The 17,953-nt window shown below is 32.5% G+C and overlaps 1 protein-coding gene across 1 annotated transcript; it reads right to left on the bottom strand.

The window, feature by feature from the left end:
* Positions 1 to 8,693: 8,693 nt before the first annotated feature.
* Positions 8,694 to 12,307, bottom strand: Parg (Poly(ADP-ribose) glycohydrolase). The gene is made up of 4 exons (XM_014235242.3): positions 11,853 to 12,307; positions 11,128 to 11,791; positions 10,150 to 11,059; positions 8,694 to 10,067 (listed from the first exon to the last, which is right to left on the bottom strand). The coding sequence occupies exons 1-4, from the start codon at positions 11,914 to 11,916 to the stop codon at positions 9,462 to 9,464; spliced, it is 2,244 nt and encodes a 747-aa protein (XP_014090717.2). The 5' UTR covers positions 11,917 to 12,307; the 3' UTR covers positions 8,694 to 9,461.
* Positions 12,308 to 17,953: the final 5,646 nt, after the last annotated feature.

The following is a 17,953-nucleotide window of genomic DNA, read 5'->3' on the forward strand; positions in this document are numbered from 1 at the left end:
CTTCGGCGCTCTGCTTTGCACCACCATCGCCAGTACAGCACTTCAGCTCACTCCTCACTAATAGAGTGGTGCGCTTATTCTGTTATGAAAGAGAAAATAAAAACAAAAGTCGGAAGAACAAATAAGACCATTCCACCACACACATTGGCTTGCTCGCTCCGAGAAGTGCGATAAAGACGAAAAAGTGGTTGGTAGTTAGCGGCGAAAGTAACATGTGGAGTTTAATGAGCGCTTCAATTACGCTACAATCGGAAATAACCGGTTTCATTGGGTGAAATGGTCGCGAACACTCATAACAAAACGTCTATAAATGCTGGGAAAATTTCTGACTGACTTTAAGACGGCCTTAGGAATAAAGGAAAAATTGATTCAAAAAAGTTGTCTGCCAAAAAGGACCGCCTTTAAATTCAGAATTATTTATCCTACTCAAAATTTATATTTTCATTCTTGATGGACTGAAGTTCTTTTCGTTTAACTTCGAATACCAAATCTCGTTATAAACGGCAACGAGTCACTTTGTGATAAGCCTAGTATGGATGCCAAGCCACAGCGGAAACGCAAGTAACTGCAGATTTGGACATCGCTGGACTATTATCGGTTGTTGCGCTATCGTAAGATCCTTTTGCCCCTAGGTCAACCGCAAGAGATCCACTGAGCTCTTTGCCCTCAGTAAGGATAGCCTCTCCCTAGTTGTGGGGATTCTAAGAGGTCATTGCTCTTCGGCATCCGCGCTGTAAGGTTGAGAATCTTACCGGATGCCAGCTGACTCTAATAATACCAGATTCTAATAATTTTTCATAGTTTTGAAGGAAAGTCTTGAGAAATGTGGGAAAGTGATTGAGAAATGTGGGAAAGTGATTGAGAAATGTGGGAAAGTGATTGAGAACGTCGAACCCAGAGTTTAAGTTGTAAGTGCTTAAGAAACCACTAAGAAAGACAAATAATGAAAAGCTTTGATCACTTGTGAATAATAACCAATAATTGATAGAAGAATACTGAGGAAAACTGTACAGAGATTAAGAATCACACCTAGTTTGTTTTGCCAGAATTTTTAAAGTGAAAGTACCCTTTTTTTGTAAGGAAAGTACCTTGAACATATGTAATTTGCCGCGTGTCTCGTACAACATTAAAACGTTAACGTGATGTCAGCACCTCATCTGACAGTAGGACAGTTAATAAATGTGTACTAGTGAATCCAAGTATTTATTATTACAACTTTCGAAAACCTTTTCGAAATTCAAAAAACTATTTCCACAACTATTGTGGGTAAGCATGATTCACGTATAGTTTTTTATCTTTAGAGTAATTTTGCGTTCGACCCTTAATACATATCGTATATAAATTACTCTGCAAATATTCAAAAATCTTGGAAAGAGCTATAAATATCGCATTTATGTTAAAACTATTGGCCGAATCTTGTAAACATTTTGTATAAAGAAAGTAGGATAAAAGCCATATTCTTTCACTGCATTTCAGCCAGCTCCATTTGTAGGGTGCACACGACAAGCGAAGTGCTAACTTCAGAATACAAAACGCACAGTAATAGACTTCATCAAACGAGTGATAAGCGAAGAGAGCACTCCAGAAGTCTGTCGCTTCGATTGTTGCTCGCCAAACATCAACCATGTGGTTGTTGGCGTTTTCGTCGACTAACTCGATAATTTGTCCATGTGTGTGTGGTGTTGTTGATTTTTCGCGTCAGTTGCCTGACTGCCAGCCATTACGATTTGGCTGCATGTCGCTGACGAGAGTGACGCGGCTATATAACCAGCGCAGCACTGGGATAGAGCTCAGTAAAGATTGTGCCTTCGAGCAGAATACTTGCAAAAGCAAAGCTAGAGAAAAAGTTACAAAAGCAAAAGAAAGTGAAATTTACAAAAGGTTCTAGTCAAGTACTCTAAAGACACTACAGCAGCAAAAGTGAAAAGTGAATAAACAGTTATTACTGAGTGCATCCAACAAGCGAGCAAAACACTCAATCAAGCAAGATGCCACAACACTTCCCAATCACACCACCTGCACAGATGCCGTGCCCACACTGGAACCACTTCCCCATACATCCGCAGGTGCAGCATCCATACGGCAGCTACAATGGCAACGGTAACGGTAGAAATTCGCCACCACCATCGCCGAGCTCCTACTCCTACTGCAGCGTCTGCAATTCTATGAAAAAGCGGACAGCATGAGGTTTGCTCACAGCAGCCTCAGTGCAACAACAATGGCAATAATACGAGTAACTGATTACGTTGCGAAAGCGGTCAGTTCCTGGCGACAGCGTCCAACAGCGAGATTGGAGTTGGCAGAAGACCTGAAGGCGCTGATATCTCATAACTGACGGCTGAGAAGGCTGCAGTGCATGGAAAAGGAAACACAAACTGCGAGAGGCAGCACACTGTCGCCAAGAATGGTTGAATTGAAAATAAAATTGAATTATTAAAAGTTAAAAATCAAAATATTTATAAAAACTGCCGGGAAATAACTGGAGCGTTAACCGTTGAAGAAAACACCCAAGCAACGCGCGGAAACCAGTTTCGAACTTGAAATATGAACACGCATTATTGTCGTTGTTGTATGAAACCTACTTAGTTGATACAAACATACACTATACATACACATACATATACAAGTGTCATATTGACGCCAACGCCACATACATACTTGTATGTACATGTTACATACATTTTTTAAGCGCGTAAATATATTTACTGGGTACTTCAAATATTTTTAAAACATTTTAAAAACAGACTTACAACATTTATATAATAATATAAGTGAGCATGTTTTTACATACATATGTATGTGTTTAGTTTAAGTAAATATATACGTCTAAAAGCCGGCGTGTTTCTATTAATTCGCCAAAGACTGTAATTTCCATCATATTCAGTACGTATGTACGCAGTTCTAATAAAGTTGAAAAGTTTGTATCTACAAATGAATTTATACAAATAAATTTTATACTTCAAAGTCAATTTTAAATAATTCTGTTTATTTTTCGTCGAACATATTTTTTGATCGAAAGCACATTACTGCGCTATGTGAACTGTGATTTAGACATCATTTTCCATTTTTATGGCAACGGCTGTCAGCATGTGGCTTTTTAGTGGCAAATACGTACATACATATGTAAGTCTATTATCTATACACATAAAATATAAAAAATATAATTTTTGTAGTTAGAATTTTTTAACAGTCTGAGAATTTGCTAAGACACGTTTAATGCCGGTTTCGTATTGGCGGCTCAAGGTCAACATATAACACACATAACCATACCTACATCTCCATATATCTCCATAAGCACATATGTATAAGTATATACTATAATATATAATAAATAGTTTGATATATAAGTATGTATGTGTTTTTTTACATATCAGTACTGTGCGAGCGCACATTAGTACAAACATATTATTTTTTTCTGCTTTATATGGTACTTCATGTTTAACAAGCTGAAACATATCTACATACTAATACATACATATGTACGTACAGTTTAATTTTAAACGACAATGTAAATACTCGCCAATCATTGAAGTCGAAATGAAATAAACAAACAATGGATGCATAAGTAGTGAGAAAAACACCGGTCTAACCTGCTTCTAAAATTTATTTCTTATATGCCCTCTTGTGACTTTATACCTTGGAAAAGAAACAAGGTGCATGAGATAAAGTAACTAATAATTCTAAGAGATTCAAAATTTACTCTACTCAAACAAGTTGCAGGTAAATGAGTTTTGTCGCCTACAAAATACCCCCGCAGACTGCAACGCACTTAGACCAACGCTTGATTCGCCCGTTGAAAAAAATTATATTCTCCGCGTTCGATGTGGCCTTTAGTGCTTCCACTATCACCTTTAGACTTCTAATTTTTTTCTTCGTGTCTACCGAACAAAAAATAATCTTAATTTGTCATATTACTATTACTATTATATACCTGTAGTTGAAACCGGTGGTTGTTGGATGGAATTTTTATTAGTTTTGTATAAAAAAAAATCTAAGACGATGAAGGCATTGTGTAAAATCCAGTAGTGGTCAACACACTAATCCAATCTTTCTGGCTTAGTTGATTTACTATAAAGTCTTGGACAGAACCAAATGAAATATTGACCACCACCGCTTTGCACCCTTTAATGGTTAATTTGAGCTAAACTTTCATTAATTATCAATGTTGTCGTAAGTTCTTGACATTGAAGGCCTGGCAGTGCGTTTGTCAAACTCGAACTGAACTAAAGAAACTAAAAAAGAGTGCAACGAGCCAAAATTAACACTTCTCTAAAAATTAAACTCAATATTTCTAAAGACTTATATCTCTTCAACACTTTTTAAGTTAAATATTTTGTCATATGACTCGACATATATAGTGCAGTTTGCTGGTAACGATCTGTACGAACTGCATGCGATGTCCAGCATGCGATGAGTCCCCGCATGACACTGACCACCACTTTGCATGCCAAACGAACCGCACTTATCTAACGTGTTTCTCCCTATGGTCCAACTTTGTCGAAACAGCACGTTTGCTGAGCCTACCGTTAGATCACTTCGACGACAATCAACCTGAACCTTACTACACAAGAAACTAAGCTAATGGAACTATTAATATTTCTTAGAGGAAAATGAGATCCATGCATGTCTATATGTATAATATATGTATATACATATATATGTATAATATAATATTTATGTATATATATATATCAGCACTGATTATGCATTTATTTGGTAGAAAATTGTTTAAAAAGCAAAAATATTTACTACACGTGTCAGAATTTTTGAGACAGCGTTCATCGAACCACTTGAGTCAACATCGGGAGTTCAGAGTGGAATCAAAATATGTGGTCAAATTACAAAAAAAAAATATTTCTTTGTTAATCATTAATTTTTCATTTTAATATCTACGCATTTTCGAATGTACGGTCAGCGAAAGTACAGTCAACGTTCAATGACCCAACAGGCTTAAATAGTTGGCCCCAATTATGAGCAGCTAGGTAAACACGTTTATGTTTTTATACTGCAACTATTGCACACTTAACATAGATGCGAAAATTAGCTTGCTAATAAGCTAAACTAACAAGTTAAGCATGCATACATACATACACATTAATACATGTATACATATAGAATAATATTAAATATAAATATTGTTGTTGTTTGTAATATTTGCAGAAGATTGCATCCCATGCGCCCTAGTTTTGCATCGCTTAATGCGTATAAATAAACTTGCAACGCCATCGATGGGGCGTATAACAAAACAATTTCATACAAACATACATACACACATACAGACATATACACATACAGATGCACATAGCCGCTGCCAATTGTGAAGTCAGGCAACTTGTGGCTTCTCATTGCGTAAACGCCAAACCGTGCGTTGGTAAACTTTGTACTTTAAGCGCTGTTATTGTTATTATTGTTTTACAATTTATTACACCACTACTAGAAGTATAATGGATTAAATTGAAGAAGCTAATGGCGTCGGAGCAGAAAAAGCTGTTAAAGCTGCCCTGCAATGCTTCAATTAATGAAGTACGGAAGCTTGGTGCGTCACATGTTTGAGATTCTACATTGAACTTTGTTTAGATAAAGCAGACTTTATGCGTTTACACAATATAATCGATATTTAATGAATTGAAACTATTTTGGGAAGAAATTGTCATAAGAAAAATACTGTTATTGGCACAGCGTCAGAGTTAATGAATATGAACCTGGCGTTAGATAAAAATTAAAATATTTTTATTTAAAGAAGGAGGAATTTTGGTTGAAAGCAATGGAAAAACTAGTAAACGAAATGTTTTGAATTTGGAGAAGAGTTTCTTCTTTCACTCAAAGGGGAGTTAAGTAAGATGAAATACTAAAAAAGGCGAACTAGTCTTGAATCTGAGAATCAGTCTTTTTTGTTTTTGTTTTTGCTTTAAATAGGGACCTAAAAACATTAATTGATTGCAATGCTAGTTCAAAGTAAAATTTAAAAAAAAAATCAATGTATTTTTTTGTTTTAAGTACAGCTTAGGAACCTATAAACTTTAATCGATAAGTAGATCAAAGCATTGGAGTCAGTCAGCTCAACATGTGAAGCTTTAAACACATTTTTTTCGAAAATGCATTTTTCTATTTCGGACACAAATAATACTCGAAGACTAACACATATGTACATATATCCAGATATTTTATTTTCATTACTCATCGAATAAATTGTCAAAGTTATGCCTTTTTGAGTACTCTAGGCTTCATTAACACTACAATATGTTAGCTATTAAATATTTTTATCTTGATATTAAACTCTAATATAGCTATGAGTCTTTCAAATTATAACAAGAATAGATTTGAATTCGAACGATATTAAAAAAAATATATTTTTGTAGGGAGCTATTATTATTTTTTTCAGATAAACTCAGTTTAAAAATTTCGCCTTTCATCGCAGTTTTTGCTTCGGCCTTTGAGCATCAATAAAAAAAATGATTTAAAACAATTGAGGGACTTTACAACTGTCATTAGAGCACTACTACTTCATAAATATGTATAAAAACATAATTTTTACTATTTCTGAATATTTGGTTTTCAGTCTTTGGTGCTCAAACCAAATGTATATTTCTTTCCAATTTTCTGGATACGTCAATAATTATATTATATAATATAATAGTTGAATTATTGTTTTTGCCAAATTCGCAAAAAGAGCTATAATGATCTTTTATAGTTGTTTTAGTTTAAGAAGCAGAAAATCCTATTGAATCTTTACAAAGTTAATGTAAATACAGATTACGAATTCCGGAGATATCTATATTCACTATGTAACAAATGAAAAACAAGGTTGTTGTTGTTGTAACAGATGAAATGTTCCCCGAATAATTACGGAAATATTACCAACATTACAATTATTCCATGACCATTTGCCTTAAGATGAACTAATAAAAATCTAATAAATCAGTAGTTTCTTTTCACCTGTACAGTTCCGAAATTTCTATCAGATCAAGACCAAAAATATTTGGAGTAAAAGCAATACCGCTAATGCGCTGTATAATAGAGATTTATTGAAAAAATACTTAATACAATACTTTACCAGCTTTCCAACCCGAACCAGCTAAATATAGTTCGCCTACAGCTTGGGCTTACAGACTTCTGCTGACGTAAACGCGTACTTACAAGAATCTGATAAGCTTATGGCGGTACATTCATATTATTTATGATAATATCTGAGTACTAGCTGCCTGTATATATTTGCAGGTAAGTGTTTAGAATAATTAAATAGTAATTTGCTTATCTTTTTAGCAGTGCTCTGTTTTTTTATTTTTCTTAAGTTTTTATGAAAAAGGTGATGTGATGTACTTGTATATATGATATTTTGATGTGATTCGATGAATATTTTAAATTAAAATTTACAATGTTTCTTGTGTTATGTCTGAAATAATAAGTAACGTGAATGAATATTTAATAAGTATTAAATTAATATTCAATAAGATGAGCATTATTTAAAATAAATATTCAAATGCATATACATACATATATACATACCATATATGTATATATATATATATATATATATAATTGGCATATGCATATATGAGTTTGATTGTAAATATATATAAATATTTTACATGCCAGTTTTTAAACCCACCTCATAAATAATTATCGTTTGCAATTCCAATTCTATTCGCTGCTAAAACCAACATGTTTTATATTTTATACTCTGTATTTTAAGTTTGCAACGATAATCAGCGTGACTAGCAGACTCGATTTAGCCATGTCCGTCTGTTTTTAAGATATTGAACTGACAGTTTGCACACGTCCTTTTCTACCCAATAAACCGTTCATTTGTCGGAACCGCCGATATCGGATACTATAGCATATACATTACTGCCATACAAACTAAACGATTAAAATCATGTCCTTGTATGGAAAACTTTGTTATTTGACAAAATATCTTTCAAAAATCTAGCATAGATTGTTGTCCAAGGCAACGCTACATTCTCCGAATATATTGTTCAAATCGGACCACTATAGCTTATAGCAGCCATACAAAGTGACCAATCAATCAAGATAAAGATATTTTATATCCTTTTATGCTATAAGAAATGCACCTGTGAAGGTTATAATAGCTACGATGCAGCTGAAGATATCCTTTTTCTTGTTTTCATTTAATGTTAGTCATGTGCTGCATAATTTGACCTTGATGATGTTGATGTCTGACATAGCTCGCTTAGTTCGTGATGGTAATAAAAATTTATTAAATATTATAATTACGGTGAATTGCGTTTTTATTTATTTCCAATCACGCAGATTAAAAGTTGAGCGAGAATAATTACAGTCAATACTCTTAAGCGTGAAAACCACTGATAACGTGTATTTTTGGCAATTCATATCAGCAGACGCCCCGACTTGTCTGGTTTTGCTGCGAATGAAATCATGCCGATGCACGCGTACGCAAATTGCAAAGAAAGCGCTTATTCACGTCTATAATTAATGTTTGGATTTTGGAAATTTTTAATTTTCCTTGACTTGATAAAAACAACCGGTACGCTTTATTGCACTTATTAGTTAATTATAGCAAAAAAGATAAAAATAACAAAAGTGAAAAAATGAAAAAAAAAATCACTCAAAAGATATAAAAAGGTTTACGCAACTACTTATTACAACTCGTTAAGCATCACCATAGCTTTTCGCCAATAGTAAGACTGCATGCATACAAATAAACATTATAATCGCCGCAAAATATATTGTTATATTATATTTAAGATGATAGTAAACAAACTTTTATTTAACAACACAATAAACATTTAATTTTAACAAACAGACACTTGATTATGCACACTTCACGCCGTCATACATACACTTCGAGGCAGTCATAACAAACTACAATATTTAAATAAATTAAGTTAACATTCAACACATTCTGGCCGGTATAAACAAAAAAACTTGAGTTGCAAGTGTATTCTCGAACGCTACACGCTACGCAACAACGACGCGCTACTCACTACGTAAGTTGGCAAGCAACATGTTGTGTACACAAGTGCATCGTGTAACGGCAATAACAGGCGCACATGTTTCGCAGTCGCGTTTCTTACATTGCCGTATGCATTTATTTTTAGCGAATTGTGCAGGAGTGCAATGCTCTTTGTTTGCGATGTACGCGCTTGTTATGATTGTTGTTGTTGTTATTGCGCGACACAAATTTAGCGAAGACGTCATTCACACAAGCGAAAGCTTTCAATAATGCACCGGTGCTCGAATCAAAATATATTTGTATATATATGTATGTATATAAGGCATTTTTTGCTCTAGCACTAATACTTGCATGATCTCCCTTTAATTGTTGCTGTAATTATGCGTTAACCACTTTGTTCTTTGCTAGGCAATTATATATATAATATATATAGTTTACAATTTTTAATCATCTATTAAAGTACAAAATATGCATTAATGCATGCTATTTGTTTGTGTGTAAAATTTCATATGTATGTATATAACCATTATTGTTGTTTTGTCGGTGTTTTTGTGTTCGGGTTGCTGATTTTACTTAGGCATATACGCTTGGTTTCCGGCCCGCTATTCGATTTTGTTGTATAACATTGGTCTAACATTTCCAGCAGCGAACGTTGGCGCGAACTTGTGGGCTTCTCAGACGGCGGCGAAACATTCGATATTCCCAATTGCTTTTCCATTGAATTATTATATTTGCTATTCGTTATTTGTGTTTCTGGACGCGCGTTTTCTATACTATCAAGTACAACTTCTTCACTATTCAACACATTAGCAACACTATCGTTTGATTGTGATTGGTTTGTAAGGTCTACAGTAGTGATGTTTGGTGTATTCTTAGCTTCTTCTTCTTTTTTTTCTGGCGGGCTCACCGAAGTACTGGTTGAGGATATGGTGATTGCAGGCGCATCTTCGTTCGCTTCTACTTCTGACTCAGAAGTGGAGGCAAAAATATCTTCACTCAAATTGATTTGCCGTGGCGCTGATGCCGAAATTGGCTTCTCCTTAGTACTGGTTTGTTTCGGCTTCAACCAACTTGTCAATAAACTACGCATAGTTTTATTCTTTGGTGACGTCAACTTCGTCTTCGGACTGCGCTGGAAACAAAATAAGTGTTGGAAATTAAATTTGAACACTTGAGCCTTAAGCGGCGGCGGGGTTAATTCTGTATAATCATACCTTTAATGTGTTACTAATGCAACCATAGATGAAGTTGTACAATTCATTGCCGGCCATATTTTGACTTTGATAGCTAGTGAGCAAATTCCACAAATCTTTTACACACACATTATGTTCCAGCAAGAATGTGTGCATGCGGTGTACTTCATCACGCAATTGTGCATCACCAAACGTGTAGTATACAAGCGGTCGTTGAGTTACGGTGCACACCATTAACTGCAGCAATGCCTTAAGCCGCGGATCGCCGCCAAATGCACCACAGCCCCAGTTACCTGAAGCCACACCTGGTGCCGGTGTGATTAACGTGTGTTGGAAGCCCACATACGCCTTATTCAATTCGCGCTTTATAAGATCTTCCCGATATTGATGCTGTGATTGCATAAAATGGAGCGCATCAATAGCCACGATATGTGTTTGGCGGCGTCTTGAGCTGTCGCGTGGTATGCAATCTTCATGATTACCAGCCCATTCAAAAGTGCTTGCATAACCGCTATAATCACTATAGCGCTCAGCACCAACCATCAATAGTGCCTCTGTGGGACGCAAACACTCTGTGAACAACTTGGTTAGAAGCAGTTCAGGACAAATTACGAAACGTATTTCTTCTTGCACACAACCACCGCCGAGTACGCCGCCACCAAGGAATTTATTGGCGAAATCAACTTGCAGCAAACCAAAGCCCTGATCTTCAATAGTACCATCAGCAGTGATGTGTAAAGGTGTAACACCCAAGGGTGCTTTACATTCGGCCCAGTTGGGTAAATCTGCGGGTTCTAGACTACGACGTGCAAATGTCACGACACCAGTGGGTACATTAGAGCTATCACGTTCTGTTGGACATACACGTCGGAAATAATGGCAGATACATTTAATTTTTTCTATAACTGCTTTACCACCATTTTGGAAAAGCCTAAAGTAAAAAAAAAATAACTTATAATATATGTTTCAACATTTTTTTTGTATTTTATATCCTATTACCTATTAAAATTTATATCCGGAAATGTGCTGTACTCTGAGCGCTTTTTCATAGTATTACGCCTGGGAAACGTGCAGAGAAACGCATTGGCTAAGAGACAAGAAATCTGCTGTTGCGACAATGTCACTGAATGATTCTGACCTTGCTTGAGCAAAGGAATAGGCGCTTGCACCAATTCAGGTAAACGTAACGCCAGTCGTACTATGCGTGGTAGCAAATCTTCGAAAAATACACGCGATTCACTCTCATCTAAATCATCTTCAAAAAGACGGTGTAGTGAACGAAAATTCCACTGTCCTTCATATTTTGTATTGTACGAAAGTATAGCCGCTTGCAATTCCTTACTGTTAGTAATAGGCTGCAGTAAAGCTTTCTCAATCATTCCCCAACGCGCTTCTATTGTAGAACTGCCATCTGCCGCTGTAACTGGATATTGACTTTTACTGGAACAAGGTAGGCGCACATGTGTGGCATCCCACTTGTGATGCGCTCGTAATGGACGTGGTGGCACATTGTCGGGCTCACGTATAGGACAATGATAAAGCACTGTATGCGTTTCACTGGGACGCACGGCCGGCACATGTTCTAATTCGAATTCATTCAAGCCGCGATGTATTTCTTCCATCGAACAACCACGCCACTGCTCATCCGTAGTGGGGGATTCCGCTAAAATATGTGAAATGAAAATTAAACTGATTTTTACTTTAATAGGAGCATTGAAACTCACCACCGTTTTCAATGCACACACCATTTACGGCACTGGTGTTACTGCAACTCCCTCCTTCTGCCATTCTTCGAATACAAGTAACTTTTATTTTGCGTCTGCAGTTAATTGCAGACACGTAGATAGTTTGTTGAAATCTGCGTAAAATGTTTATAAATAAAAAAATTCTTATTGTCAATGAAAAATTCCAGCACGCAGATGAAACGAGCAGTTTTTGGAGAATTGGAGAAATGTAAATACGCCAGCTGTTCAGTGACAAGCGCTCATAAAAACTTATAAAAAGTTATTTATAAGAAATGTTTATGTGTGACACTAAAATTTCTATATTTCACTTAATACTAATTAACGTAGATTATAAAATATTATATTATTATTTTTGTGTGTTTATTATTGTTAATACACTTTGACAAATTTAGCCGAATTTGACGAAAAGTGCTGCCCAATTACTGTTTTCAATTCTCTACTTTGACAATTGGCTGCCTTGCCGGACTGTAACTTGATTTTCAATTTAATGTTTACTTGTTTGAACTTATTCATGACTTAACTAAATTATAGGTATTATATTTTTTTTGAAAACAGGAAATTTAAGATGTTAACATAAAAATATAAAGAAAATGTTTATTATGCCAGAAAAAATTTAAACTTATAGTAATTATAAAAGTAAAAAAAAAAATATTTGACAAGCACTTTTTCTTTCATACAAGTATTTAAACGTTTTGAACAGAGAAAGTAAATTTCACTTCACTTTTGTATTTTAAAACTAATTTTAAATTCAAAGTGAAATACTTGAATAATACTTATAAGAAATCGCAATCAGCTTGCGGTTAATTGCTAAACCACAAATCGGGTTAAAAATATATGTATATCTATATAAGAATAATGCTTATTTTTGTATCGTCAAGCATTTGAAAGTCTTTTTTTCGAAAAACTATCAGAAAAATTGGCAATTCGTGCGAAATTTTACGACACATAGCTCTAATGTGTATCTTTAGAAGTTGACATTTTCATTAGCAATGTCGAGATAGGATTTTTCCGTTCTACACAGAAATTGTTGAAGACATTTTATATAGGTTGTTATAACTAGACTATTATTGTTTTACTTTAATTCTTGCGCGTGTCTTTCAAGCTCTCGTATCTCCTGACCAATCCATCAAATATGAATGTACATACATATGTATGTATGCACTCGTATAAACTTACCACTTCTTTCGCCAATTAATAAAAGCAATTTGTTTCTTTTTTGTACATATATAAAACTCCATGTATGTATGTATACATTTTGTTTGTCTGTTTTATTTATTTATTTAGTGTTTTGTATCAGTTTCATAATAACTGTTAGGTGTGTACATTTTATGGTAGTTCTTTTATTTATTTGACATTCAATTGAATTCGAAACTTTGTTTGTCCTTTAGCTCTTACAATTTTTTACAAAACGAAAAACAACGTTTATATATTGTTGTTGTAAAATTAGTTACGGTTTAAAGAACTTAAAGATTTTCGTAATTGTTTGCAATAAACTGGAACGGAATAATTGAATTATTTGTATTCATTCATATAATTCTTATATTTTTGTGTTTATTTTTTACAGTTTTCTCTTTCTGTGGCAGGCATTTAATTTCATGTTTTTGTAATATTTATTTATTGTTTGGATCTTTACATTTCGGTCAATATATTCAATAATTGTAAAATTCATCAGTAATTGTTTTGTAGCGTGTTAAAAGAAAGCTTTAATTAACACTAAATTATGGACCGGTGGAATTGAAACATTTTCCTGTTTTTTGATTTTTTACTAATTTGCTCATACCCATACATAAATTATTTTATTTAAAAAAATGTTCTTACTTGTTTCTTTCTACTTTTGACTTTTGACTTTTGTGTCGGTGTGTGTGTGCGTGTGAGATTTAAGTGTTACATATTCTTTGTTTTTTTAAGATTTTACATACGTCAATTTAACTTTTGTTTTGTTTGCTGAGTAAAAGACACGAAAGTGAAAGAGGTTCGCATTAATTTCTTAATTGAATTTCTAATAATTTTTAATTTTTGTTCAGCTAAATATTTACGCGTGTTTGGGTGGGTGTATATTCATGTGTGTGTGTTTGTGCACGTGTATGTGTTGTTTAATTCTTTAATTTTTAGTGGCCATAATATAAATTGTTTATGCCGAAAAAGTTGTTTAAAATTTACTTTTTGTATGTCTTTTGCTTAAGTTAAAACATCGAGATTTGCTTAAAATTTTTTTCGGCTTAATTTCAATTTGTTCACTTAAATTTTACTTTATCCAAATATAAATTTTTTTCGCATTCATTTTAATAGCCTAAAATATTTAATTTGATCCATTTTTGATTTGTTTATTCATTTAAAACACCAAAAGCTTAAATTTAGAGATTTTAAATTTTGTTTTGACTTTACTTTCTAAACTCTTTTAATTTTAATTGTAATTTTTACAATAGTTAAATTTTGAATTTTGTTAGTTAATTTCATTTTTTTGTTTCTTTTCATACATGTCCACGCCTGCAAATCTATTTTAAATAGATATTTTCAAATTAATATTTTGAAACATTTTATGAAAGAAAACTTTTTCCAGTACTGCATTGCAGTAGTTTCATGTATGTGTGTGTGTGTACAAGTATGTTAGCAGTTTAAGCAGTTCCACTGTAGTTGGTTTTGTATTTTTACTGAATTTTGAATTTTAATTTACTGTTTTAAACGTCAACAAAAATGCTTTCATAAAAAAATTTAGTTAAATTAAGTTTACAACATTATCACATTGTTTACGTCTTTGTCCATAGCACCTATCCCGTTTGAATAAAAATTCCTTTCTCCTTCTAACGCTTAAATATTTCACTTTTAATTGAGTTTGGTCGAGTTTGATCGCTAAATGGAGTAATAATAAATTCATCAGCTGTTTTTTATTTATGTTCTCAGCATTGGAGACTTTGTGGAAATTTTTAAAGTGAATTGGCAAATGCAAAAATATTGAAGTAGTGTATTATATAACGTTGAAATATATGTAGTTCTACCTTTAGATGTTAAAAAATGAAGAAAATCAAGTCTTTCTCTAGAGGGGTTATCTAAAAGAAGCATAAAAAGCTCTTTAATATATATTTTTTTAATATTATGTAGTATCAAATTTAATGTAGTAAGAGGGAAAGCTTAAAAATGTATTCTATCATAATTCCAATACCTTTCACATTTGGCAATAAATTAATGAAATTATCGACCAAACTCGTCTCAATCTTTGCTTTCAAATCGCCTAGCATAGCTGTTGCTTGCAATTCTCTTTGAATCGTAACTTCCAGTTTCAGAATTCAGCGCCTTTTACGTCTATGTCATGTAACAAGCCCTAATTTCCACTCTTCTCTCTCTTCTAATCTTATTGCATACTTTACCAATTTCCGCTACTTATACCTATAAATTCTCACAATCATGCTAATACATATTCTCTAACCGTTGTTTCTTCTTTACCTTCCTCTCTAATCTATCACAAAAAATAGCCTAACCATTATCCGATTTTTAATCGTTTCGCACAATTTTATACCCGATCTATACAAATAACCTAACGTCCACACCATCTACACACCTGTACAATGCATATATACCTAAAATACGTACATATGTTCCAATACTAGTTGTTTCTTAAACTCCTCATTGCCATTTTCGCTTATTCGCTATATAATTTACTGTTTTTACTTTCGTTTCGTTTTCGCATTGCTTAACATTTACTACGTTCTTTTTCTCACTCTTTATGTTATTCGTTCCTTTTTTTTTAGGTTTTTACTAAGCATACACGTAACTACTGTTCCAATTCCGCACATTCTTTAAATAATAATAATAGAATAGTTCAACTAAGTGGAATTGTATAAGTTCTAAATAATTTGGGGTTTTGTGTGCATAAATTTGTTTTGTTTTCAAATATTATTTTGTTAAACCTAATTTTATAAGGCGCTTTTGTTGCAGTAAACAGTTTTTTATTTGAAGGTTCAAAAATTATATAATCTTATTGCATTTTTTTAAAATTTATTTTTAATCTTTTTTACTGCGTTTTAGTTGGTGTTTTGTGAAAAGTTTGCGTTTTATATAATTTTTGAAAATTGCATATTATTGAGTTAAGCGTTCATTGCATGCTTTTTTAGTTTTAATGGTGAATTTATTGCATTTTTTAAATTTATTTTTGCTTAATAAAAAATTGTTTTTATTTTTATTGCTGTTTACATAGTGTTAAAATCAGTCTCTATTGCTGTTTTGTGGTTTCATGCCTGTTTTTGTTTTAGTTTATACTTTTTCTGTTAATTCTATAGTTTACGCTTGCTATTGACTTGGCTATTGCTTAAACGTTTCATTGCTGAAACGTTACGAACGTTATGTTTTTATGTGTTTTTTTGGTAACTATGTAATTGAAAATACTTGAAATATTTGAGTTGTGTATTTTTTTTTTTGCTGCTTTATAACCACTTTTGGACTGCTTACTGACTTTAATTAACACTTTGCTTCACTTTTGCTTATACAATATTACATATTAATATTTTAAGTTTGTTTATTAAAAATCATTATCGGTTGCTTGTGGCTTAGAAAAATATCACATTCTTACTTCGTTCGATCGAGAGACATTTTTTGTTTGTTTGGTTGCTGTGGCTGTACTAACTATTATATTAGTTGCAAGTTTTCTTTCATTGCATTTGCGTTGTAGGCGCCACTGCTCTTTTAAGCTTAAGTTTTCTTTTCATATTTTTTGTTTTTTATTTAATATCAATTTTTCTTTCTGCAATTATTTTTCAATATTTTATTTACAGTTTTATTTTTTGCGCTTCACTTAATTGTAATTTTTATTTATTTTTATTTTATTTATAATTTATTTACTTTTAATTTTTATTAAAATATATGTATATATATTTTAAAAATATAACTAGTTGTAATATTTGATTGAGGTCATTTTAGAATTATTGCTAAATTGTTTGCAGATCCTCGCTAGATCGACAGTCGACAGCTTGCTGGACCAACGCCCAGCTGCGTCATCAAATATTTGCGCACTGCTTATGTAACTTTCTGTTTCTGTTTCTTTGTTTTTGTTTTTTTTTTTTTTGATTTTTTTTCAATCAATCTCTCATGCGTTTTCTAACACAAAGTGCGTTTTCGATAAATATTTTTTTTTTGCTTTGAAAATTTGCTACACACCGACGTACATATGTATGTATATGTATGTAAGTTAATAGTTAATTAGTATACATTTACGAGTGCATATCGTGGCTTTTAGTATATACTTGTATGTATGTATGTATGTATGTATATCGGTAGGTAAATACAATATTTGTAGACATTTACTTTACACGCACGTGTGTACGTATGCTTGTATATAATATATGTATGTAAATAAAATTAATACATATACGAATCAAATACAATATAAGATTTATGCGCAAATTAATAACTGTTTTTCTTTTTTAAAAAATTTCATTTATGCGCAACATTTTTTTTTTTCTAATTATAAATTTGTTTTTTTTTTTCAATTTTTCATTTAAACACTTGGACTTTTTACGTTAAATTTACATACATTTATAACTAGTTGAAACGATATTCATAGAGTATATTAGAATAGAGCGGAGTGAGTGTGAGAGAGAAAGAGAAAAATGTACGTTACTTAATTTTTATTATATATATATATTATATTAATATATATTGTTAGTACAATACAATAATATTTTGTAGACGCACATATACAAATACATACATCTATGTATATATGTACATATGTATAATTTAGCTTAAATATCGTTTTTGTTTTCTTTTGTTCATGGGGGACGTAAAGAAGTGAGTAAAAATATGCATTTGCACTTTAATTGTATTTCCTTTGTCACAACATCAACAGTGAATTTAATTTTTATTTTTTTTTTTTAATTTTTTTTTTGTTTTTTAAACTTCTTAATTTTCTTATTTTCTATTGTGTAAGTATATTATCCAAAAAGACAACTAACACCGAAAAATAGTTTTATAAAATTTTAAATTTTTGTTGTATTTTTTTTTGTTGTTTTTCATTTTTTTCTACCACACACATATAATTTCGTTTTTGCATACATATTTTTTTGTTTCTTTTTTATTTTTGAAAAATA

The sequence above is a fragment of the Bactrocera oleae genome, chromosome 5 (genome assembly GCF_042242935.1).
Source record: "Bactrocera oleae isolate idBacOlea1 chromosome 5, idBacOlea1, whole genome shotgun sequence".
NCBI classification, from domain to species: domain Eukaryota; kingdom Metazoa; phylum Arthropoda; class Insecta; order Diptera; family Tephritidae; genus Bactrocera; species Bactrocera oleae.